The following is a 27,055-nucleotide window of genomic DNA, read 5'->3' as shown; positions in this document are numbered from 1 at the left end:
GAAAGGGTTTAAAGGATGGCCACAAAAAGTATTCCACAATTGAAAGGCTTGTTATATGAGGAGTGCTTTATGCCTCTGGGCATAAAGCACTCACAGGAATTCAGAAAAATGACTGGTGACCTCATTGAAACCTATTGAATGGTGAAAAAGCCCTGATAGAGTGGATGTGGAGATGATGTTTCCTATGGTGGGAGAGTTTTAAGACCAGAGGACACAACCTCAGAATACAGGGACGTCATTTTAGAAAAGAGATGTCCTTTAGTCAGAGAGTGGTGAATCTGTGGAATCTGTTGCCACATTCTGCTGAGGAGGCCAAGTCATTGGGTATATTTTAGGCAGAGGTTGATAGATAGATTCTTAATTAGTCAGGGCATGAAGGGATACAAGGATAGGGCTGAAGATTGGGGCTGAGAGGGAAAAAGGATCAGCCATGATAAAATGGCAGAGCAGACTTGAGTGGGCCAAATGGACCAATTCTGTTCCTAAATCTTATGGCCATACTCAGGAGGCTGAGGGGGTGATAGATAGGACATATAGAGAAATAGTTACACCCAAGGTGCAGGCCATAAGAAACTGGAAGGGGAAAGAAGTTAAACAGCCAGTGCAGAGTTCCCCAGTGGCCATCCCCCTCAACAATCAAATGGAGTACAAATTATTGTCCTTAATAAGGGTTTACTGTATGTCCGTATATCTTTCTTTCAAGCTAATGTTATGTTCTTGACTTTTTATAAGTTTTATTTAAATAGGCATTTTGTTTGGATTAAACAGAGACCCATATTCTATTAATTTGGATGTTTATTAAGATGAGACCGAATCATTTCATATTTCTCTCTAAAACTGGAATTACTAATAAAATTACTTGCATCTTGCACCAGAGGTGAAATAAACTTTTCAATGTTGGTGAATTAAATGTTTATTTAATTTATTCAGTTTCTAAAATTTTTCTCTTGAATTACCATTTTTCACAACTTAATAAATGTAAACATTTGTAAGCACAGGCTACTGACAAATTTTCTCTACACTTTTAATGTAGTTCAGATTAAGTATATAGCAAGGGTTTGCAGAGATGCTTGAAGAAATCTGGAAAGGAATCCGCTTCCCTGTACTCCCTCCCTACTCACGTTAAGTTCCCTCTAGTCCATTAATGAGTTTGGCTGGCTGACCAACTATCTGTATCTCCTGTCAATTGTATTGTCAGCTGTACGATGGATATCTGTCGTGTGATACAGCATAATCAGGTATTTAGCAGTTAACCAGCCTTCACACTTGGACAAAAGGAAGCAGGTTTTCTTACATACCCAGGAATTCAAAATGACAAGGGAACATTTGTATATCCATCTTTTATAGAGAGATTTAACTAACATCCAAGCTTGGTTATGATTTAAAGAATATCTAGAAAAATTAAATGTCATTTCTCTGCTTCTCATTGGATCTTAAAGAAATTTGAAAAAGACTAAAATTGTCACCCCAGAATTGTCAGCACTCGAATGTGTGTTTTAAAATAATAGTGAAGCTATCAGAGTTTACATTTATTCTGGAAGAAATCTGGTAATTACTTTTAGGGAATACAAACGCAATTAAATTTAGAAAACCAGAAGTTGTTTTCTGTGATCCTCTGATTCTTCACAGGAAATATTGTTTTGCAGCTTCGCTCAACATAGTCAGATGCCATTTACAGGTAATTGATAAGTGTTTTAAGCAGCTATAGTCACAAAAAGAAAAAAAATTGGAAAAATGAGGAAGGTACAGGACATATGTATTCCAAAAACATAGAAATGCTCAAATGGCAAAATAGTACAGCCATGGCCAACAAAGGAAATCAAAGCGATTGTAAAAACAAAAGAGAGGCATACAACAAAGCAAAAAATAGTGGGAAGATAGAGGCTTGGAAAGTTTTTAAAAACCTACAGAGAGCAACTAAAAGAATCATTAGAAAGGAAGAGATGAAATATAAAAGCAAGCTAGCAAATAATATCAAAATGGATGGTAAAAGCTTTTTCAAGTATGTTTTTAAAAAAATAAGAGTGTTGAGAGTGGATATAGGACCACCAGAAAATGATGCAGGAGAAATAATAACGGGGGACAAGGAGATGGCAGATGAACTAAATGAGTATTTTGCATCAGTATTCACTGTGGAAGGCACTAGCAATGTGTCATATGTTGTAGTGTGTGAAGGAAAAAAAGTGGGTTCAGTTACTATTACAAGGGAGAAGGTGCTCAAAAAGCTGAAAGACCTAAAGGTACATAAGTCACCCAGACCAGAGGAACTGCACCCTCGGGTTCTGAAAATTTTAGAGATTGTGACGGAATTAGCAATGATTTTTCCAAAAATCATTGGACTCTGGCATGCTGCCAAAAGACTGGAAAATTGCAAATGTCATTCCACTCTTTAAGAAAGGAGGAAGGCAGCAGAAAGAAAATTATAGACCAGTTAGCCTGACCTCAGTGGTTGCGAAGATGTTTGATTGTTAAGGATGAGGTGATGGAGTACTTGGTGACACAGGACAAGATAGGACAAAGTCAGCATGGTTTGCTTAAGGAAAATTCCTGCCTGACAAACCTTTTGGAATTCTTTGAGGAGATTACAAGTAGGTTAGATAAAGGGGATGCACTGGATATTGTATATTTGGACTTTCAGAAGACCTTTGACAAAGTGCCACACATGAGGCTGCTTATTAAGTTAAGAGTCCGTGGTGTTACAGGAAAGATACTGACATAGAGCATTGGCTAATTGGAAGGAGGCAGCAAGTGGGAATCAAAGGATCCTTGTCTGGGTTGCTGCCAGTGACTAGTGGTGTTCCGCAGGGGTCGGTGTTGGGATCACTTTTTTTTTGCTGCACGTAAATGATTTTGATGATGCAATAGATGGCTTTGTCGTCAAGTTTGCAGATGATACGAAGAGTAGTGGCGGGGCAGATAGTGTTGAGGAAACAGGTAGGATGCCGAAGGTCTTGGACAGATTAGGAGAATGGACAAGAAAGTGGCAAATGAAATACAATGTTGGAAAATGCGTGGTCATGCACTTTGGTAGTAGAGATGAATGTGTGAACTATTTTCTATACAGGGAGAAAATCCAAAAATCTGAGATGCAAAAGGTCTTGGGAGTCCTTGTGCAGAACACTCTAAAGGTTAACTTGCAGGTTCAGTCGGTGGTGAGGAAGGCAAATGCAATGTTAGCATTCATTTCAAGAGGTCTAGAGAATATAAGAGTAAGGATGTGATGCTGAGGCTTTATAAGGCACTGATTAGGCCTCACCTCAAGTATTGTGAACAGTTTTGGGCTCATCATCTTAGAAGAGATGTGCTGGCATTGGAGAGGGTCCAGAGGAGGTTCACAAAGATGATTCCAGGAATGAAAGGGTTATCATACGAGAAACGTTTGATGGCTCTGGGTCTGTACTTGCTGGAATTTGAAGGATGAGGGGAATCTCATTGAATCCTTTTGAATGTTGAAAGGCTGAAACAGAGTAGATGTGGAAAGGATGTTTCAATGGTGAGGAGGTCTAGGACAAGAAGGCACAGCCTCAGGATAGAGGAGCGTCTATTCAAGGCAGAAATGCAGAGAAATTTCTTTAGCCAAAGGGTGGTGAATTTTTGAAATTTGTTGCCACATGCAGCTGTGGAGTCCAGGTTGTTGGGTGTATTTAAGGCAGAGATTGATAGGTTCTTGATTGGACATGGCATCAAAGGTCACGGGGTGAAGGCTGGGAATTGGGGTTGAGGAGGGAAAAAAAAGGATCAGCCATGATTGAATGGCAGAACAGACTCGATGGGCCAAATAGCCTAATTCTGCTCCTGTGTCTTATGATGGTCTGAAAACCTAGCAAAGTCTTGAGCATTTTAATTAGTGCACCAAGTCTTTATTTCTGTTAAAGCATTATGCTCTTTTTTAAAAAAAAACTATCAATTGTTACTGCTTTTGATATAACGCTTCAAATAAAATGCATGGTTTATATCATCTCAAAAATAAGTTATTTCAGTTATACTTTCATTTCAGTTTTATGATACAATCTTTATTAGAATAGACACAAATGTGCAGTTGCCACCCAAGATCTCCCAAAGATATTTATCTGGTCTGGAGGCAGAGGACTATGTGGCTCAAGGTGTCCTAATTTTGAACGTCATTCAAGTGGTGGCAGTACTTCAACAATATTTTAAAAGAATCCCTGCCTCTCTGCTAAAACTATCCAGCACATAGCAGCAGGCAGGGACAGCAGACACTGAATGGCACAACCAAGTTGGAGAAATTGTGTGCAGGTACATCTGTAGTGAGTATGGATTGGACAATCCCAAGTCAAATGGGAAACACCCGAGAAGGTAATGGAGAATGACAGAGCGAAGATCCTGTGGTACCTGCAAATACAGACTGATAAAGCAGGTACTGGCCAACCAACTGGACATAGTAATACTGAGCAAGGAACAGAAGAAAGCAATAGTGATAGATGTGGCAAAATCCAATGACAGTAACATCAGGAAGAAAGAATATGAGATGCTGGAGAAATAATCGGAGCTTGAAAGAGCAGATAGAAAGGATGTGGGAGGTTAAAGCCAGAGTAATCCCGGTGGTGATAAGAGCACCTGGGGCTGTGACACCTACACACACACACACACACACACACACACACACACACACACACACACACACACACACACACACACACACACACTCACACTCACACTCACACTCACACTCACACTCACTCACTCTTCCATTTGGACTGAGTTTCAACACCTTACTAAACTGTTCCCAAGAATAGATTTCCTTTTAAAGCTTGACTTCAGCAGGAAGCCAGATTTGCACCATGCTGAAGTGGCTAACTAATTTGTGACTGTGTTTAAAATAAAATCAAAAATGGCTTTTGTGCCAGATACATTTCTAAAGCCATTTGTGATTTTGCAGTGATTAATTATATTCCTGTAATATTTTGACTTTAAATAGTTCATGCAGTTTGTTGATGCCACTAATCCAGTGAGTGAGGATGAAATATAATGTACTGTGCATTTATTTATAATTAAAGATTATGTTAGAATAGTATAGCTCTGACCAGTTCATAACTGTTAATATGACCTTTGAGAACAGCTATGTGTAAATTTCGTGTCTGGTTGGAGTTGGTGCCAGCAATTTGTTTAAAACTGGTAACTGAAATCTTAACAATTGGAGCTAAAAGCAAAAAGCTCTGTTTACAGTTAGCTTGAAAAGACATTTCATGTCACTTGGTTTTGTTCTTTTTACCTTCCATGGTGCGTTGTAATCTGGGCTCCTGCTGTTCTCTTATGTTCCATTGATAGGCGAATTTTAAACTCATTTATTTTTACAGCTGCCTTTTATGGTGGTACATATTGGTACCAATGACAGGTAGGAAAAGGGAGGAGGTCCTGAAAACTGACTATAGGGAGTTAGGAAGGAAGTTGAGAAGCAGGACCTCAAAGGTAGTAATCTCGGGTTACTGCCTGTGCCACGCGATAGTGAGTATAGGAATAGAATGAGGTGAAGGATAAATGCGTGGCTGAGGAATTGGAGCAGGGGGCAGGGATTCAGAATTTTTGATCATTGGGTCCTCTTTTGGGGCAGGCGTGACCTGTACAAAAAGGGCGAGTTGCATTTGAATCGAAGGGGGACCAATATCCTGGCAGGGAGGTTTGCTAAGGCTGTTGGGGAGAGTTTAAGCTAGAATTGCTGGGGGGTGGGAACTGAAATGAAGAGATGGAGGAAGAGGCGGTTGGCTCACAAATAGAAAAAGCTTGGAAATAGTGCGAGAGGGAGGATAGGCAGGAGATGGAGAAGGAATACGCTCAGACCAATGGCCAAATATTTTAATACAATATTTTAATACAATATTATGAACAAAGCGGATGAACTTAGAGCGTGGATCAGTACTTGGAGCTATGATGTTGCGGCCATTACAGAGACTTGGATGGCTCAGGGGCAGGAATGGTTATTTAGAGTGCCAGGCGTTAGATGTTTCAGAAAGGACAGGGAGGGAGGCAAAAGAGGTGGTGGCGTGGCACTGTAGATCAGAGATAGTGTCACGGCCATAGAAAAGGAGGCAGTCATGGTGTGATTGTCTACTGAGTCTCTGTGGGTGGAAGTTAGGAACAGGAATGGGTCAATAACTCTACTGGGTGTTTTTTATAGACCACCCAATAGTAATAGGGACATCGAGGAATAGATAGGGAGACAGATTCTGGAAAGGTGTAATAATATCAGGGTTGTTGTGGTGGGAGATTTTAATTTCCCTGCTGTCGATTGGCGTGTCCCTAGAGCGAGGGGTTTAGATGGGGTGGAGTTCATTAGGTGTGTTCAGGAAGGTTTCCTGACACTATGTAGATCAGCCTGCAAGAGGAGAGGCTGTACTTGATCTGGTATTGGGAAATGAACCTGGTCAGGTGTCAGGTCTCTCAATGGGAGAGCATTTTGGAGATAGTGATCATAATGCTATCTCCTTTACCATAGCATTGGAGAGGGATTGGAACAGACAAGTTAGGAAAGCATTTAATTGGAGTAAGGGGAAATATGAGGCTATCAGGGAGGCTCTCAGGATGAGGCTTTTCATTCCAGGACAAAGGAGATGTCTTCCATTTTTAAACAAAGGGGCTTCCCTTCTTCCACCATCAACTCTGCTCTCAAACGCATCTCTCCCATTTCCTGCACATCTGCCCGCCACCCCACTCATGATAGGGTTCCCCTTGTGCTCACCAACCACCCTACCAGCCTCCAGGTCCAACGTATAATTCTCCGTAACTTCCGCCACCTCCAACGGGATCCCACTACCAAACACATCTTTCCCTCCCCACCTCTTTTTGCTTTCTGCAGGGATCGCTCCCTATGCGACTCCCTTGTCCACTCGTCCCCCCCATCCCTTCCCACCGATCTCCCTCCTGGCACTTATCCTTGTAAGCGGAACAAGTGCTACACCTGCCCTTACACTTCCTCCCTCACCACCATTCAGGGCCGCAGACAGTCCTTCCAGGTGAGGCAACACTTCACCTGTGAGTCGGCTGGTGTGGTATACTGTGTCCGGTGCTCCCGGTGTGGCCTTTTATATATTGGTGAGACCCGACGCAGACTGGGAGACCGTTTCGCTGAACACCTATGCTCTGTCCGCCAGAGAAAGCAGGATCTCCTAGTGGCCACACATTTTAATTCCACGTCCCATTCCATTCTGATACGTCTATCCATGGCCTCCTCTACTGTCAAGATAAAGCCACACTCAGGTTGGAGGAACAACACCTTATATACCAGCTGGGTAGCCTCCAACCTGATGGCATGAACATTGACTTCTCTAACTTCTGTTAATGCCCCTCCTCCCCTTCTTACCCCATTCCTGACATATTTAGTTGTTCATTTTTTTTCCCTCTCTCTCTGCCCATCACTCTGTCTGTTCTCCATCTCCCTCTGGTGCTACCCCCCCCCCCTTCTTTCTCCTGAGGCCTCACGTCCGATGATCCTTTCCCTTCTCCAGCTCTGTATCACTTTCGCCAATCACCTTTCCAACTCTTAGCTTCATCCCAATCCCTCCGGTCTTCTCCTATCATTTTGCATTTCCCCCTCCCCCCACTACTTTTAAATCTCTTGGTATCTTTCCTTTCAGTTAGTCCTGACGAAGGGTCTCGGCCCGAAACGTCGACAGTGCTTCTCCTTATAGATGCTGCCTGGCCTGCTGTGTTCCACCAGCATTTTGTGTGTGTGTTTGAATTTCCAGCATCTGCAGATTTCCTCGTGTTTGCTCTATCAGGGAGGAACTTGGAAGCATAAATTGGGAACAGATGTTCTCAGGGAAATGTACAGAAGAAATGTGGCAAATGTTCAGGGGATGTTTGTGGAGTTCTGCATAGGTACGCTCCAATGACTGAGACAGGAAAAGGATGGTAGGATACAGGAACTGTGGTGTACAAAGGCTGTTGAAAATCTAGTCAAGAGGAACAGAAAAGCTTACCAAAGGTTCAAAAAACTAGGTAATGATAGAGATCTAGAAGATTATAAGGCTAGCAGGAAAGAGCTGAAGAAAGAAATTAGGAGAGCCCAAAGGGGCCATGAGAAGGCCTTGGCGAACAGGATTAAGGAAAACCCTAAGGCATTTTACAAGTATGTGAAGAGCAAAAGGATGAGATGTGAGAGAATAGGACCAATCAAGTTAGACAGTGGGAAAGTGTACATGGAGCTGGAGGAGACAGCAGAGGTACCTAATGAGTACCTTGCTTCAGTATTCATTACATAAAAGGATCTTGGTGATTGTAGGGATGTTTTGCAGCGGACCGAAAAGCTTGAGCATATAGATATTAAGGAAGAGGATGTGCTGGAGCTTTTGGAAACCATCAAGTTGGATAAGTCACTGGGAGCGGATGAGATGTACCCCAGGCTACTGTGGGAGGTGAGGGAGGAGATTGCTGAGCCTCCGGCAATGATCTTTGCATCATCAATGGGGATGGGAGAGGTTCCAGAGGATTGGAGGGTTTTGGATGTTGTTCCCTTATTCAAGAAAGGGAATAGAGATAGCCCAGGAAATTATAGACCAGTGAGTCTTACATCAGTGGTTGGTAAGTTTATGGAGAAGATGCTGAGAGGCAGGATTTATGAACATTTGGAGAGACGTAATCTGATTACGAATAGTCAACATGGCTTAGTCAAAGGCGGGTTGTGCCTTACGAGCCTGATTGATTTTTTTAGGATGTGACTAAACACATGTAATGGATTTCAGCAAGGCATTTGACAAGGTACCCCATGCAAGGCATGGGATCCAAAGAGACATTTCTTTGTGGATCCAGAACTGGCTTGCCCACAGAAGGCAAAGAGTGGTTGTAGATGAGCCGTATTCTGCATGGAGGTCGGTGACCAGTGGTGTGCCTCAGGGATCTGTTCTGGAACCCTTACTCTTCGTAATTTTTATAAATGACATGGATGAAGAAGTGGAGGGATGGGTTAGTAAATTTGCTGATGACACAAAGGTTGGGGGTGTTGTGGATAGTGTGGAGGGCTGTCAGAGGTTACAGCAGGACATTGATAGGATGCAAAACTGGGCTGAGAAGTGGCAGATGGAGTTCAACCCAGATTAATGTGAGGTGGTTCATTTTGGTAGGTCAAATATGATGACAGAATATACTATTAATGGTAAGAGTCTCGGTGTGGAGGATCAGAGGTGTGTGTAATATATATATATATATATATATATATCTCTCTAAACCCACTACCAAAGCCGAAGCTGTTTGGTAAAGATGAAACAAACCTTATCAGATAGTGAAATATACTATTAACCAGCATCTGTACTTTAACGGGAAATTAAAGGTTTTGAAAATAATTCAAAAACGGTCCCCACAAATTTTGAAAATCTTGGTTAGATTCAGAAGTTGAACAACAAATTTTTTCTAAATTTAAGCGTGCCATAACATCCCGTAACTACTGAGCGTGATTAGGCGGAGCAGCGTCCTTTCATTTAAGCAAGAGCACCCTCCTAGCCAAAAGAGAGATAAAAGCCAGAATGTGCAAGTCAGATGTCTTCAAAATGATATCTTCCCCTCCAACAATACCAAATAAGGAAGTTAAAGGATTAGGCTTAAAATTTACTTTAAAGAATACAGAAAAAGTTTAGAATACTTCCTTCCAATATTTTTTCAAGACTTGGACATGCCCAAAACATATGAATGAATGAAGCTTCTCCATTGTTACACCTATCACAGTAGGGAGATATATCCATTTAAAAACGAGATAGCTTATCCTTGGTCATATAAGCCCTATGGACCACTTTAAATTGTAGGAGGGAATGACGGGCACATAACGATGAAGTATTAACCAGTTTAAAAATTTCATTCCAAGTTTCTTCAGAAATTGAAGTCTGATCTCTTGTATGTATAATTTGATTCAAAAACAGGCAATTAAACAAGGAGTCCATAAGTCAAGACAAAAATGGGAAAGTGATTTGAATATCAAAATTGAAGAAAAAAACTGGTCAAGACTATGTCTTGAGAGTATGACAAATACAATAAACGTTCGATTAAGATTAGTGCAATACAATTTTTTACATCAACTATATATTACACCACAAAAAATAAACAAATTAAACCCAAATCTATCTGATCAGTGTTTTCGATGTAACCAAGAAATTGGTACTTTTTTACATTCTACTTGGTCTTGCTCTAAAATTCAACCTTTTTGGACAAATTTAAGAGTTTTACTGGAACAAATCATTGGAATACAACTTCCACACAACCCAATATTACTTTTACTAGGTAATATTGAAGGGATAAAACCGATATCCAGATTGAATAAATATCAGAAAGAATTTATAAAAATTGCATTGGCAGTAGCCAAAAAAGCTATTGCAGTGACTTGGAAATCGGATACATATCTAAGTATAGATCGTTGGAAGAACGAAATTTATGGCTGTATTCCACTTGAAAAAATCACTTACAATTTAAGAGATAAATATGAAACATTTTTGAAAATTTGGCGCCCTTATTTACAAAAGACAGGATTAAATATATAGGTGCTCCGAAGATGAAATAATTGGTTACTTGGGGAAAGAAATAAATGCATACACTAAAGTTATTACGAACTCCGTGGAGCGTGTGGGGACCCTCCAATATCCAGGCATTCCTTTTTTTTTCTCTTTCTTTTTTTTAAATAGGGATGTTAGGGGGGAGGGGTTAAGGGGAGGGGGGCTGGGTAACATTTTTTTTTCTCATACACATTTATTCTGTAACTATTTGAAAACAATAAAAAAAGTTTTTAAAAAAAAAGAAATTGAAGTCTGTAAATCTTGTTCCCAAAGATTTTTGATTATGTCTAAAGAATCATTTCTCATTCCCATCAGCATATCATAAACATTGGATATTGAACCATTATAAAAAGGTTTCAAATTAAGAATTTCATCTGACAAGTTCTTTTCAGGACTTTTAGGAAATGTATATAATTGAGATCGCAGGAAGTCTCTAATTTGGAAATATCGAAAAAAGTGGGTTTTTGGTAAACTATATTTAGTTGACAGTTGTTCGAACGAAGAAAGACTTCCTCCAACAAACAGATCCTGGAAACATTTAATACGCAATCTATTCCATTGTTTAAAAACTACATCAGTCATAGAGGGCTTAAAAAATAATTAAGAAAAATGGGACTAGAAAGGGAAAATCTCAGTAAACCAAAGTGTTTTCTAAATTGTATCCAGATCCTCAAGGTATGTTTAACTACCACATTTTCAGTTATTTTACTTGAAGGTAAAGGAAGTGAAGATCCCAAAAGAGAAATGATAGAAAATTTATTAACAGAGTTAGCTTCTAAAGAAGTCCACCCTGGACAGTTCTCATGATTAATATAATATAACCAAAACGTAAGGTAATTTCTAAGGTAAGGGCATGTCACAGCTTTGTGGGCCGAAGGGCCTTTGTTGTGCTGTAGGTTTTCTATGCTTCTATGTAACACTGGCGCACCTCAGGGACATTTGCTTAGCCCATTGCTCTACTCTCTATATACACATGACTGGTGGCTAAGCACAGCTCAAATACCATCTATAAATTTGCTGATGATACAACCATTGTTGGTAGAATCTCAGGTGGTGATGAGAGGGCGTACAGGAGTGAGATATGCCAACTAGTGGAGTGGTTCCGCAGCAACAACCCGGCACTCAACGTCAGTAAGACGGAAGAGCTGATTGTGGACTTCAGGAAGGGTAAGACAAAGGATCATATACCAATCCTCGTCGAGGGATCAAAAATGGAGAGAGTGAGCAATTTCATGTTCCTGGGTGTCAAGGTCTCTGAGGATCTAACCTGGACCCAATTTATTAATGTGGTTGTAACGAAAGCAAGACAGCAGCAAATTTATTAGGAGTTTGAAGAGATTTGGCATGTCAACAAATACATTGAAAAACTTCTATAGATGTACCATGGAGAGCATTTTGACAGGCTGCATCACTGTCTGGTGTGTGTGGGGGGGGGGGGGGGGCGGGGTTGCTACTGCACAGGACTGAAAGAAGCTGCAGAGGGTTGTAAATCTGGTCAGCTCCATCTTGGGTACTAGCCTACAAAGTATCTAGGACATCTTCAAGGAGCGGTGTCTCAGAAAGGCAGTGGCCATTATTAAAGACCTTCAGCACCCAATGCATGCCTTTTTCTCACTGCTACCATCAGGTAGGAGGTATAGAAGCCTAAAGGCACACACTCAGCGATTCAGGATCAGCCTCTTTCCCTCTGCAATCCGATTCCTAAATGGACATTGAACCCTTGGACACTACCTCAGTTTTAATATACAGTATTTCTGTTTTTTGCACGTTTTTCAATCTATTGTATATACATATACTGTAATTGATTTACTTAATATTTTTTCTTCTATGTTATGTATTGCATTGAACTGCTGCTGCTAAGTTAACAAATTTAATATCACATGCTGTTGATAATAAACCTGATTCTGATTCTGACTTTTTACTCTGTAATTAGATAATGCATACATTGCCTTGGAAAGTCTTATAGAAGTATATGGAAGTGCAAGTTATTACTGTTGTAATTATTTCAAATGAAAAATTTGTGTTGAGATGTATCAAACTAACACTTAGCAATCTTTTAAAAGTCTTAATTGCTTGCAGGTTATTTTTAATACTTTTTTTTGTGATTCCACTGAGAGAAGAGGTTTGTGGTATTGAATGCTGCAGCCATTCTTTTTCTGTGAGAGCAGATGATGAGTCTTAATGGGCTCAACAGGAATAAGTCCAACTATGACCATCTCTTTCTCTTTTTTTAATGCATGCACAGGGGTTTTGCTTCCAGCTGGATAAGGATCAGAAATTCTGACTGGTAATGAAGAGTGGAGTCCAGGATTAACCTGGTTCTGGCTTTGCATTTACTACATTTGCACTGTTTCTATGTACTACCAACAGATCTTTATAGTTTTGCTTGTGATGAGTCCAAGTGTATAAGTTAGATTCTGTGCAACACACACAAAGTACTGGAGGAACTCAGCATGGATTTCCAGCATCTGCAGATTTTCTCTTCTTTGAAGTTGGATTCTATTTTGTTTAATCAGAAGTACAGTTGGTAAAAGTTTATTAAAAGTTTAAAAGGAACTTTTACACAAGGTATCTGTCTGTTGTAGAATTTACAGATGCAGTAATATGAACCATATCCGGAAGAATTGACTGAGGCACTTATAAATTAACTTAATGTTTAAATAATGGGGCAGATAGTGTTAAGGAAACAGGCTGCAGAAGGACTTAGACAAATTAGGAGAATGGGCAAAAAAATGGCAGATGAAATACAATGTTGGAAATTGCAGGGTCATGCACTTTGGTAGAAGAAATAAATGTGCAGACTATTTTCTAGATGGGGAGAAAATCCAAAAATCTGAGATGCAAAGTAACTTGCAAGACCTTGTGCAGAACAACGTAAACGCTAACTTGCAGGTTGAGCTGGTGGTGAGGAAGGCAAATGCAATGTTAGCATTCATTTCAAGAGGTCTAGAATACAAGAGCAGGGATGTGATGCTGAGGCTTTATAAGGCACTGGTGAGGCCTCACCTTGAGTATTGTGGACAGTTCTGGGCTCTTCATCTGAGAGAAGTCTGCTGGCATTGGAGAGGCTTCAGAGGAGGTTCACAAGGATGATTTTGGGTATGAAAGTGTTATTTGAGGAATGTGTAATAGCTCTGGGTCTGTACTTGCTGGAATTTAGAAGGATTGGTGGGGGGGATCTTACTGACACCTTCTGAATGTCGAAGGCCTAGACATGGTAGATGTGGAAAGGATGTTTCTCATGGCGGGGGAGTCTAGGGCACAAGGGCATGGCCTCAGGATAGAGGACAGAGATGCAGAGAAACTTCTTTAGCCAAACTGTGGGGAGCTTGTGGAATTTATTACCTCGAGCATCTGTGGAGACCAGGTTGGGCGTATTTAAGGCAGAGCTTGATAGGTTCTTGATTGGACACAGCATCAAAGGTTACAGGGAGAAGGCCAGGAGCAGACTCGATGGGCCAAATGGCCTGATACTGCTTCTATGTCTTGTGGTCCTAATTTTGCATCATCATTTGATTCTTTTTTAATCTAGTTAGCAATAACTCAGTAGCAAAATAAACCAATATACTAAACTGAAATAGAGCTGACTGAGAAAAACAAGTTTCTTTGCAGTAAAATTCAAATGTCTAGAAGATGTAAAGTTGATACTGCTCTGTCACTGCTTTTAGTGGTTTGATTCTACTTGACATATGTATGTATTTCTATAACAAGTGCGGACAGTAATTTATAATGGAATTCAAATGAAACTGCATGAAGATGTATGATTATTGAGCACTTTCAAAATTTTACATTCCTATGTAGCATATGAAGAAAAAAGCATATTGAACATAAGCTATTATTTTATGTTTTATTCTTTAATATATTGTGTTACTTAATATTTATCTCAGAAACATTGTAATTGTAGTAAGCTACTCATTTCCAAAGATGAAATCAACATTGCAAGACGCACTTATGGCCTTGTTTCTCTTTTGATATGCAGAACTACAGCTCAGAGTAATTACACATACCTGATGTAGCAAGGGAATCCAGCCTAATGTAGAGAATCAGCAGCATCATCTCCATCTTGATTCTCACCAGGATCTATCAGTTTGTGTCTTGTGAACAGTCACTGAGTGGCAGGTGCTTCCATTTAATCATGAGCTCACCAGATAACACAGGTAATTTTTTTCTGCCCTTTGTAGTACTTTGATTATTAGACTGGTACATGTATTCAAATTTAAGTGAAAGTTAATAGTAAAAGTTTGTGTTCATTGAACATGTTTGATTTGCTTTCCAGCAGCATGATGTTCATTATCCACAATAATTTAAAAATACTTCTTGAAAAATTAGTATTATGAAATAATTTAACTTTTTTTTCAAATAGCATTCATCTTGGTCTATCCAATAATGTAAAATCTCTTGTGGCATTTCTTTATTAGTAAAAGTTTGGGTATTTCAGTACTCAGAATTCCTGCGTTGTTTCTCACGTAATCAGATGACAGTTTTGCCACATGGAGCAAGTTGCATTTTTGTGTTAATTTGTTCAAGTACTCACAAAGCAGCTTTTGTTTTGTTTGTTTTTGCCCTTTTTGTACAATCCTTATTGATAATTGAATAAATATGACTTGCTGAGAGAATTGCCTCAAAGTTCCCTGCACCTGGAATGGATGGATGGATGTGGACAAAAGAGCTGAATTCTAGAGATGAAGATGATTCCTCATGATATCAAAGCAGTGCCTGAACCAGAAACACTATTAAAAATGAAGTCACTGAAAAAGCTCTACTAAAGAAAATGTTTGGTAATATTGGAGGTCAGTATCTTAACTCCAAGGTATTGCTGTTAGCATTCCCTGGGGCATTGCCCCCTTTGGAATGTAGCTACTTCTGGTAAGGTTGCGGCGTGATCGATCGCCCAAAGGTTTTATAGTCCTTTTTAAACATTTTTTTAATGATCACAAGATACTGCTGGTTATTAAGACCTTGAAGTACTGCAGGTCTACCCCATCAGTCAATGAAAGCAAGCATGTAGGTACAGCAGGCAGTGAAGAAAGCTAATGGCATGCTGGCTTTTATAACAAGAGGAATTGAGTATAGGAGTAAAGAGGTCCTTCTGCAGCTGTACAGGGCCCTGGTGAGACCCCACCTGCAGTATTGTGTGCAGTTTCGGCCTCCAAATTTGAGGAAGGACATTCTTGCTATTGATGGAGTGCAGCGTAGGTTCACGAGGTTAATTCCCGGAATGGCGGGACTGTCATATGTTGAAAGATTGGAGTGACTGGGCTTGTATACACTGGAATTTAGAAGGATGAGAGGGGATCTGATTGAAACGTATAAGATTATTAAGGGATTGGACACACTGGAGGCAGGAAGCATGTTCCCGCTGATGGGTGAGTCCAGAACTAGAGGCCACAGTTTAAGAATAAGGGGTAGGCCATTTATAACAGAGTTGCGGAAAAACTTTTTCACCCAGAGAGTGGTGGATATGTGGAATGCTCTGCACCAGAAGGCAGTGGAGGCCAAGTCTCTGGATGCATTCAAGAGAGAGTTAGATAGAGCTCTTATAGATAATGGGGTCAAGGGATATGGGGAGAGGGCAGGAACAGGGTACTGATTGTGTATGATCAGCCATGATCACAGCGAATGGTGGTGCTGGCTAGAAGGGCCAAATGGCCTACTCCTGCACCTACTGTTTATTGTCTATTATCAGTGAGTTGCTTGTTGGTGGAGAAACTGAAGGAGTTGGACCTGGTATGGATCACCTTGCTGCCTGCGTCAGATATGTCAGAGGAGTCGGTGCATGAAGGTGGTATGCAGTCTAACAGCAAGTGATTGACGGTTGCTTTTCTTGTGATCGCAAGACCCTAATGGACATTGTTAATGTGGAGTGCCGCAGGTCTGATTCACTGATTTATTAATGGACAGCAGGGATGGACGGCAGGAGTCTGCGTGGTCTTGGCTGTAGTGAAGACTAGGCTTCAAGCCGCAGTGTCGCCTGTTTACAGCCACTCAGGAGAGAGGTATCTGGGTCAGTGTACTCCACTGGAGGTAGTGTGGCGCAGCATGCAAGCTGGAGTTGGTGTTGCCTCCCAGTATTTGCTTGGCAAAAGATGAGCTGTATTGTATTCGACTGCAGACTCCTGCAATATTCATGGGCTAGGCCATTTTTTTTTCTCTGTGACTGGTGACTATATTTTACTGATAAATGCTCTTGCTATCTTATGTGTGCCTTGTGCTGTGTGTGACTGTTGGTACTGTGTTTTGCACCTTGGCCCCGGAGTAACAGTGTTTTGTTTGGATGTGTTCATGGGTATTCATGTATAGTAGGAAAAACAATTAAACGTGAACCTTGTTTTCCTCTTGTGTGAGATTTACAAATGGTTGCACAGTGTTCAATTATTTCTCAACTCAGATATAGAAGCAGTCTTCTTGTAAGAAGACAAAACTGACTGAAGTATTTAACCATTGTGAATGTTTGCAGCCTCAGATGGTCCATACATTTCAGTCTTGTGTGTGCCATTTCATAATCCACCATCAGCATTCTTGAAGTTACCATCGACTAGAAACATAAATACAATGGATTCAAGAGTAGACCAGAATATTCTGACTTCTAAGATCCACAAGACTCGTACCAGAAATGTACTGCAAGACTCTTCACTTTTTTGTAGATGAATGCAGCTTTAGAGACACAAATACCAGATTGGCATCCATCCACCATTTTAAATATTCATTGCATGTGCACAATTTCCTAAGCCTGTAGCATCATTCAGATGCAATTCACTTATCTCCTTTGAACACTGCTTCATAGATCAGAATATTAAAGCAGGATGAGGGCAGTAGGCATACAAGAATATCACTGCCTTCCTCTCCAAACCGTACATCATCCTAGAACTTGACTTGCACATGGATTGTAGCATTTCAAGAAGAAGCTTCACTAAAGCCAACAGAGACAATGCCAGTAATATCCACATCCCGAGATTGTGTTCTGAAGTCTTCAGTACGTAACAAATCACTTAAAATATAATATGGACGCCTGCAAACTCTCTATGTTTAATGGCAATTGCCTGACTGTTGTTGCTAATTTCTATTTACTTGCATGCTATAGACTCAGGAGTAAATAGAAAGCTCGACCAACTTATGCTTGGTGTCAATCCAGTAAAATGCAATTATGAGACAAGCTGGACATGTTGTAATTATATGTATCACAAGATTAGAAAACTTTGTGCAATAATAAGAAAAGGGATCTCTCAGTTGAAGTATACTGTATTTTACCAAGAAAGAGCTAACGTCTTGATTTTCTCCCCACCTCCTAGCTGCCCCCATATGTCACCATAAATTTGTGCAAATAGTACTCAAGAATGTTTTTCTGTCATCCCACTTATGAAGAGGGAATTTTGACTTGAAATGATAACTGTTTTGTTTTTCACAAATGATGCTTGACTTGTGAAATACTTCTGATGTTTTCTGTTTTTATTTCATAAGAATCCTTGTTTTATACTAAAATCTTGCTCAGTGTTATATTCATAAATTTAGGCCTTTAATGTGTTTCATGTCTTTGAAAGGTCTGTGTCTTTTACTCATTTTCCTTGGCAGTTTACATTGTTTTAATTACAGTATAAGCAGTCTGATTTATGAGTTCAATTTCAAGTTGAATTGATTAAACTAGGTTGATTGTGTTTGAATGAATTTGTGTTTGGGCCACAATATTCTGTTCACATTGGTGTCAGCCATTAAGAAAATAAACTAAAACCAAATTTCATGCCTTATACAACACACACAATGCTGGAGGAACTCAGCAGGCCAGGCAGCATCTATGGAAAAGAGTACAGTCAACATTTCAGGCTAAAACCCTTCATCAGGATTGAAGAAACAAAGTTGAGAAATCAAAGTAAGAAGGTGGGGAGAGGGGAGGAAGAAACACAAGGTAGTAGGTGATAGGTGAAACTGAGAGGTGGAGGAAGGGTGAAGTAGAGAGCTGGGAAGTCCATTAGTGAAAGAGATAAAGGAGTGGAGAAGGGAGAATCTGCTAGGAGAAAGGGAAGGGAGAGGAGCACCAAAGGGAGGTGATGGGCAGTTAAGGAGATAAGGTAAAAGAGGGAAAACGGAATGGTGAAGGAAGGAGGCATTACTGGAAGTTCAAGAAATCGATGTTCATGCCATCAAGTTGGAGCTTACCCAAACAAAATATAAAGTGTTACTCTTCCAACCTGAGTGTGGCTTTGTTGCGGCAGTAGAGGAGACTATGGACTGACATGTCGAAATGGGAAGTGGAATTAAAATGTGTGGCCACTGGGGAAATCACGCTTTTTCTGGTGGACAGAGTGTAGTTGCTTGGCGAAGTGGTCTCACCAATATACAGGAGGCCACACCAGGAGCACTGGATACAGTAGAAGACCCAACAGACTCACAGGTGAAGTGTCGCCTCAACTGGAAGGACTGCTTAGAGCCCTGAATGGTAATGAGGGAGGAGGTGTAGGGGCAGGTGCGGCATTTGTTCTGCTTGCAAGGGTAAGTGCCAGGGAGGAGATCAGTGGGTAAAGATGAATGGACAAGGGAGTCATGTAAGGTGCGATCCCTGTGGAAAGCAGAGAGTGGGAGTGGAGGGGGGAGGGAATGATGTGCTTGGTGGTGGGATCCTGTTGGCGATGGCGCAAGTTACGGAGAATTGTGTGCTGGTTGCTGGTGGGGTGGTAGGTGAGAACATGAGGAATCCTATCCCTGGTGGGGTGGTGGTAGGATGGGGTGAAGGCAGATGTGCGCTAAATGGAAGAGATGTGGTTCAGCCTTATGTATGCATGTAGAGTAAGGAACCATGATATTTATACATTTATAAGGGGTCATACTTTAGTCCAATAAATTTCATATCATTAGAATAAGCATGTTTGTCATAAAGCTTACCATGCCTTTACACTTGCCTAGTTGACTGAAGCTCTGGCTTGAGAAGAAGAACATAAATATTCTCTGATGCAGCAGATTTTACTGTTGATTAAATAAAATGTTCCTGGTTACAGCGGTCATATATATTCACATGAAGAAAATACTAGAATCTTTTGTCTCTTTCTTTTGCCAATCAATTATTGTCAGATTTTATTTCAAAACAAGCACTTATTCAATTTGAAAAATCGAATTTACAGATGATGGAAATGTAAAACAAAAACAGAAAGTGATGGAAATATTCAGCAGGTGTGGTCACATTTATGTAAAGAGAAACAACATTGTTTCAGATCAGAGAGATCTTGTCAAAACTGAAAATGGGGCAAATGAAACTTGTAGAATGGAAGTGGGGTTGCTTTGATGGGATTAAAACAAGGGTGACTCTTACTGAAAGTGTTTATTTCATAAATTGTGGCTTTGCTTGGAACAGCAGTGAAGGCTATTATGAGACTTTTGATAGGGTCCGGTACATAAACGTAGGATTGCAAAACTGAATGAGCCCACTGTATGCAGTGTGTCAGTACCAGCATTCTTTAAATGGAATCCAGTCAACTCCCATAGGCTTGTACCTTTCTCCTCATTATATGCGCTGATGTCATTTTTGAAAGCAGACATTGACTATTCCTACGCCATCCTAACAACCTCTTGTACATGATCACCAATGCAAGCTTCATGAATGTTTTGCTGTCACTTTTATTAGTTTAAACAGTCATCTTAAATCTGTCATGATTATCAATCCTCCTATCACTGAAAACAGTTCCATTGCTTTGAAAACTTTTATGAAATCATCTCTTGACTATCTCTGCTTTGAAGTCAAAGGTCCTAGCTACTATTCTCATTTATTCACACCTTTCCTAAAAATAGTGCTCAGAAATGGACTTAACATTCCAGAAATATCTGAACCCAAGTTTGACACAAATTCAGCAACATCCTTACATAGAGCCATAGAGAACTACAACATAGGCAGGCTCTTTGGCTCATCTAATCCATGCTGATGCATTTAAACTGCCTATTCCCATCGACGTGAACTGGGACCATGGCCCTCCATCACCCTACCATCCATGGGCCTATCCAAACTTCTCTTAAACGTTGCAATCGAGTTTGCATACACCATTTGTGCTGCCAGCTCATTCCAGACTCTGATGACTATCTAAGTGAAGAAGTTTCTCCTCATGTTCCCCTTAAACTTTTCACCTTTTGTCCTTAACCTATGACCTCTAGTTGTAGTCCCACCCAACCTTAGTGGAAAAAGCCTGCTTGCATTTATCCGATCTATACCCTCATAATTTTGTATACTGCTATCAAATCTCCTCTCAATATTCTACGCTGCAAGGAATAAAATACTAACCTATTCAATCTGTCCTTTATAATTCAGGTTCTGCAGACCAGGCAACATTCTTGTAAATGTTTTCTGTACTCTTTCAACCTTATTTACATCTTTCCTGTACATAGGTGACCAAAACTCCACACAGTACTCAAAATTAGGCCTCACCAATGTCTTAGACATCTTCAACATAATATTCCATCTCCTGAACTCTGTACTTTGATTTATGAAGGCCAATGTGCCAGAAGCTTTCTTACGACCCTGTCTGCCTGTGCCACTACCTTCAATGAATTATGGGCCCTGTATTCCCAGATCCCTTTGTTCTCCCACACTCCTCTGTGCCCTACCATTCACTGTGAAAGACCTACCTTGGTTGGTCCTACCGAAGTGCAACACCTCACTCTTGTGTGCATTAAATTCCATCTGTCATTTTTCACCCTATTTTTTTCAGCTGGTACAGATCCAGTTGCAAACCACGATAGTCTTCCTTACTCTCCACTCCACCCCTAATCTTGGTGTCATCCACTAATTTGCTGATCCAGTTAACCACATTATCATCGCGATTGTTGATATAAATGACAAACTGCAACAGGCCTAGCACTGATCCCTGTGGCATTCCACTAGTCACAGGCCTCCAGTCAGAGAGGCAACCATCTACTACCACTCTCTGGCTTCTCCCATGAAGCCAATGTCTAATCCAATTTACTATTTCATCCTGAGTGCTGAGCGATTGAACCTTCTTGATCAACCTCCCATGCGGGACCCTGTCAAATGCCTTGCCAGAGTCCATGTGGAAAACATCCACTGCATTGCCTTTATCCGTTTTCTTGGTAACTTCCTCAAAATTCTACAAGATTGGTTAGACATGACCTACCACACACGAAGCCATGCTGACTATCATTAATCAGTCCATGTCTATTCAAATACTTATATAACCAGTCCTTTAGAATAGCTTCCAATAACTTTCCCACTGCTGACATCAGGCCTATCAGCCTATAATTTCCTGGTTTATTTTTACAGCCTTTCTTAAGCAGTGGAACAAAATTGGCTATCCTCTAATCCTCTGGTACATCACCTGTCACTAAGGATGTTTTAAATATCGCTGCTAGGGCCTTGACAATTTCTGCACTTGCCTCCCGTAGGGGCCAAAGGATCACCTTGTCAGACCCTGGGGATTTATCCACCCTGATTTGCCTCAGGCCAACAAACACTACCTTCTGTAATCTGTATAGGGTCCATGAAGTTGATGCCGTTTTGCCTCACTTCTATAGATGCTATGTCCATCTCCTGAGTAAATACATATGCAAAAAAAAAACATTTAAGGTGTCCCCCATCTCTTTTGGCTCCACACATGAATTACCACACTGATCTTCCAGTGGACCAATTTTGTCCCTTGTAATCCTTTTGCTGTTAACAGCTCTGCAGAATCCTTTAGGATCCTCTTTCACCTTGTATGCCAGGTCAACTTCATGCTTCTTTTAGCCCTTCTGATTTCTTTAAGTATTCTCTTGCATTTCTTAAACTCTATAAGCACCTCATTTGTTCCTACCTGCCTATATTTGCAATGCACCTCTTTTTTTTTCTTGAGCAGGATCTTGATACCTCTTGAAAATCAAGGTTCCCTGTACATGTTATCTTTACCTTTTATTTTGACAGGCACAAACAAGCTTTGTACTCTCAATATTTTACTTCTGAAGGCCTCCCACTTATCAAGTACACATTTGCCAGAAAACAGCTTGTCTCAACCCACACTTGCCAGAACCTTTCTGATACCATCAAAATTGGCCTTTCTCCAATTTAGAATCTCAACCCGTGGACCACACCTATCTTTTTTGCATATTTACTTTGAAGCTAATGTATTGTGATCACGATGCAAAGCATACCCCTAATAAACTTCTGTCACCTGCCCTGTCTCATTCCGTAATAGCAGGCCAAGAATTGCACATTCTTGTTGGGATGACTATGTACTAATTAAGGAAACCTTCCTAAACACATTTGACAAACTCCATCCCATCTAGTCCTTTTACAGTGTAGGAGTCCCAGTCAATATGTGGAAAGTTAAAATCACATACTTTAACAATCTTGTGTTTCTTGCATGGGCTGTGATTTCTCCACAAATTGGATTGTTTCATGGTCTGTAATATAGCTCAATTAATATGGCCATACTGTTCTTATTTCTAAGTTCACCCATAATGCGTCACTAGATGAATTCTCCAGTCTGTCCTGACTGTGCACTGCTGTGACCTTTTCCCTGACTTGTAACATCATCCCTTCTTAAATCCCTTCTGTTTTATCACGTCTAAAACAACAGAACCCTGGAATTTTGAGTCGCCAGTCCTGCCCTTCCTGCAACCAAGTCTCACTAATGGCTACAGTATCATAATTACATGTGTTGATAATGCCCTGAGCTTATCTACTTTACCTGCAATACTACTTTCATTGAATTATACATAGCTCAGGACACCAATCGCACCATGGTCAACCTCCTGACTTTGTCTGAGTTCTTAACAAGGTCTGTCTCCACAGCCTCTCCATTAACTATTTTAGGACTCTGGTTCCCTTCCCCCTGCTAGCTTAAGCTCCACTGTGCAGCACCAGCAAACCTTTCCACTAGGATGTTAGTCCCCTTCTGGCTCAGGTGCTTCCGTACAGGTCTCGCCTTCCCTGGAAGAGAACCCAATGATCCGAAAATCTTATGTTCTCCTTCTTACACCAACTTCTTAGCAACGTGTTAAACTGTATAGTCTTCCTATTTCTGACCTCGCTAACACTTGGCATGGGTAGCAATCTTCTTTCTTTATCAATCTTTTTATTAATTAAATAAAAGAGTGTGTGTATGTATATATATATATATATATATATATATATATATATATATATACATATTTGTTCATATATATATATAAAAACAAGAGGGCAATTATCTCAAATATCTATATCAATAACAATCCATATAAAAGGTAAAATAAACATTATCACGATCATACGTAGTATTAATCTAATAGTATGTAATAAAGAAAAAGATAATTGATTCTCCTCTTATCCATGAAAAGAAGAAAAAAGATAAAGAAACTTTTATAATTTTAATGTACAGGTTTCCCCCACAATCCGAAGGTAAAGCGTTCCTATGAAACCGTTTGTAATCCGAAATGTCGTAAAGCGAAGAAGCAATTACCATTAATTTATATGGGAAAAATTTTTGAGTATTCCCAGACCCAAAAAAAATAACCTACCAAATCAAAGCAAATAACACATAAAACCTAAAATAACACTAACATATAGTAAAAGCAGGAATGATATGATAAATTTACACCCTATATAAAGTAGAAATATTGTAGGTACAGTGTGGTTTCACTTACCAAACCCGGGAAGGCAGCGAGCTAAAATCAATTTGGAGGGAAAAAAAATCAGCGCATACGCAAACAACTGCCCGCACAAGGCTCCACGGTCATTGTAGTCTTTCTCGGAGTAAACACACGTGTAAAGTGGGCGTCTTTTTCGTAAAAGCGAAAATCCTCTTTGGTTAGCGAAAACAGGTACTAATGTAAGTCTTTCGTAACAGTGAGTTGTCGTAAAGCGAACGTTCAAAAAGCGGGGCCACCTGTACATTTAAAAAAAAACCACTGAACAGAACAAAAAAGAAGAGGAAAAAAAGAGAACTGGGCAGCTCAAACTGAGAGTGAAAGCAAGAAAAAAGAAAAAATTTCTGATCAAATCCAACATTTCTAGAAGGTAACTGGAAGAGCCATAAATCAAAGCATATGAAAATATTGAATAAAAGGTCGCCAGGTTTCCCCAAATTTAAAGGATGTATCAAATGTCCGACTTCTTATTTTCACTAAACTTAAACAGGACATCATGGAAGTAAACCAATAAAGAGCATGAGGTGGATTAGAATCCTTCCATTTAAGCAAAATGGCTCTCCTAGCCAGTAAAGTTGTAAAAGCTATCATCCATTGAATATAAAGAGCAAGCACGAGGAAATCTGCAGATGCTGGAAATTCAAACAACAACACATACAAAATGCTGGTAGAACACAGTAGGCCAGGCAGCATCTATGGGGAGAAGCGCTGTCGACGTTTCGGGCCCGAAATTCCAGTTCCCACGCAGTTTTAATTTTATCATTAGATCACATACACAAATTCAATAACCATTTATAAACTGTCCTTTTTGAAATGGTTTAACCTGAAAAAGAGTATATTTTATATTGGGTGAATAAGCCGAGGGAAAATTTGGAAGTAAACTACGTAGAAAATTCCTAATTTGTAAATATCTAAAAAAGTATGCATTAGATAAGGTCATATTTGTCCACTAACTGAGTGAAAGACATTAAATAATTCCCCATAAGCAAATCTAAAAAAGTTACTATTCCTTTGGTTTTCTAAGTTGAAAAGGTCTGATCAGAAATTGATGGTTTAAAAAAGTAATTGAGATGGATTTTACAAGAAAGAATCTATGAAACTGAAACCAAATTCTTAATGTATGTTTAATAATGGGATTAAGGTCTCAACTACCAATCTTAGAAAACAAAAAAGGAAGAGGAGTTCCCAGTAAAGAGGCCGAAGAATACCCCTTCACCGAGTTTTTCTCCAAATCCACCCATAAAGAACAGTCATGTATGTCTGAGAAATGAATCCAAAAAGAAATATATCGAATATTAATTGCCCAGTAATACATTCTAAAATTTGGCAAAGCCATACCGCCATAGTTTTTTAATTTCTGCAGTAAAGGTTTACTCAATCTAGGATTTTTATTATTCCAAATGAAGGATAAAATTTTAGAGTATTTTATCAAAAAACAGTTTAGGAACAAAAGAAGGGATTGCTTGGAATACATATAGAAATTTCGGTAACACTATCATTTTAATAGCCTTAATTCGACCAATTAATGATAATGTCATAGGAGACCATTTAGAAAGTACTTGTTGTGTGTACTCAATTAATGGAAGAAAGTTATATTTATACAGGTCTAGAGCCAGGTTGAATAACAATGGACTAAGAGGACAACCCTGCCAGGTACCTCTGTATAACCTAAAGTAATGGAGATTTTTGATTGTTATAACTACCGCCATAGGGGCTTGATAGATCAGCTTAATCCAGGAAATAAAACCTGGACCAAAATTAAATCTTTCTAAAATCTCGAATAAATAGGCCCCATTCTACCCTATCAGAGGCTTTCTCTGCATCAAGGGAAACAGTACATTCAGATTCTTTAGATGGAGAGGAATGAATAATGTTCAATAATCTCCGAATATGAGTATCTATTCTTAATAAATCCAGTTTGATCCTTAGAAATAACCTTAGGTAAGATATTCTCAGGCCTGTTAGCCAAAATCTTAAAAAGAATTGTAGAATCCACATTTAATAAGGAAATTGGTCTGTAAGAGGCACATTCAGATAAATCTTTTTCTTTCTTGGGAATTAATGAAATTGATAGATAGATACTTTATTCATCCCCATGAGGAAATTCAACATTTTTTCCAATGCCCCATACACTTATTATAGCAAAACTAATTACATACAATACTTAACTCAGTAAAAATATGATATGCATCTAAAATCACCCTCTCAAAAAGCATTAATAATAGCTTTTAAACAGTTCTTAAGTAGTTTACTTAAATACATTGGGTCCTAACCCCAGCACTTTAACATATCTTACTCCTGGCGGTTGAATTGTAAAGCCAAATGGCATTGGGGAGTATTGATCTCTTCATCCTGTCTGAGGAGGATGCTTCATAGAAAGTTTTCAGGAGGGTCCCAGAAGATATATAATCAGTGAAAATTTGACATAAATGTGGTGTAAGTATTTCAGTAAACGTCTTAAAAAATTCTACCATAAATCCATCCGGTCCCAGAGCTTTACTTGATTGGAAAAAAAGATATAACTCTTGCTATTTCCTTCGATTAATGGGTGTATTTTGGGTATATTCAAGTTCTGCAGAAATTTATTCATAAAAGTAGTGTTGTCTGGAAAATCAGATTTATAAAGATTAGAGTAGAAGTCCAAAAATACCTTATTAATTTCCTGACAATCTGATGTTTCAGTTCTATCAGTTCTTCGTATTTTCAAAATCTGCCTTCTAGCCATAGTTGCTTTGAGTTGAGCAGCCAACAATTTACCTGACTTGTCTCCATGTATATAAAATTGACTTTTAGATTTCAAAAGTTGCTGCTCAATGGGATAAGTCGTCATGCTGTGTTTGAAGCTTCACCCTTATATAAATCTTCAGTAGGTGATACTGAATAAACTTTTATCTATTTCTTTAATCATGTTAGTAATCACCAAAAGCTCCGCTTTAATTTTCCTTTTTAAAGCTGCTGAATATGAA

General features: G+C 39.6%; 1 protein-coding gene across 9 annotated transcripts in view; it reads left to right on the top strand.

Annotated features, from left to right (window-relative positions):
* hdac5 (histone deacetylase 5) overlaps positions 1-27,055 on the top strand; it is a 321,402-nt gene that overhangs the window by 60,955 nt on the left and 233,392 nt on the right. For 6 of the 9 annotated variants that reach the window (XM_073071644.1, XM_073071643.1, XM_073071645.1 and 3 more), the window contains one exon: positions 14,473-14,650. The exons of the other annotated variants lie outside the window; for them this stretch is intronic. In XM_073071644.1, the coding sequence (XP_072927745.1) occupies positions 14,629-14,650 (22 nt within the window). In that variant the 5' untranslated portion in view covers positions 14,473-14,628. The remainder of the gene's footprint in view (positions 1-14,472; positions 14,651-27,055) is intronic. 9 annotated transcript variants of the gene reach the window in all.

Source organism: Hemitrygon akajei, chromosome 18, assembly GCF_048418815.1.
Source record: "Hemitrygon akajei chromosome 18, sHemAka1.3, whole genome shotgun sequence".
NCBI lineage: Eukaryota > Metazoa > Chordata > Chondrichthyes > Myliobatiformes > Dasyatidae > Hemitrygon > Hemitrygon akajei.
This window is presented reverse-complemented; position numbering and strand designations above follow the sequence as displayed.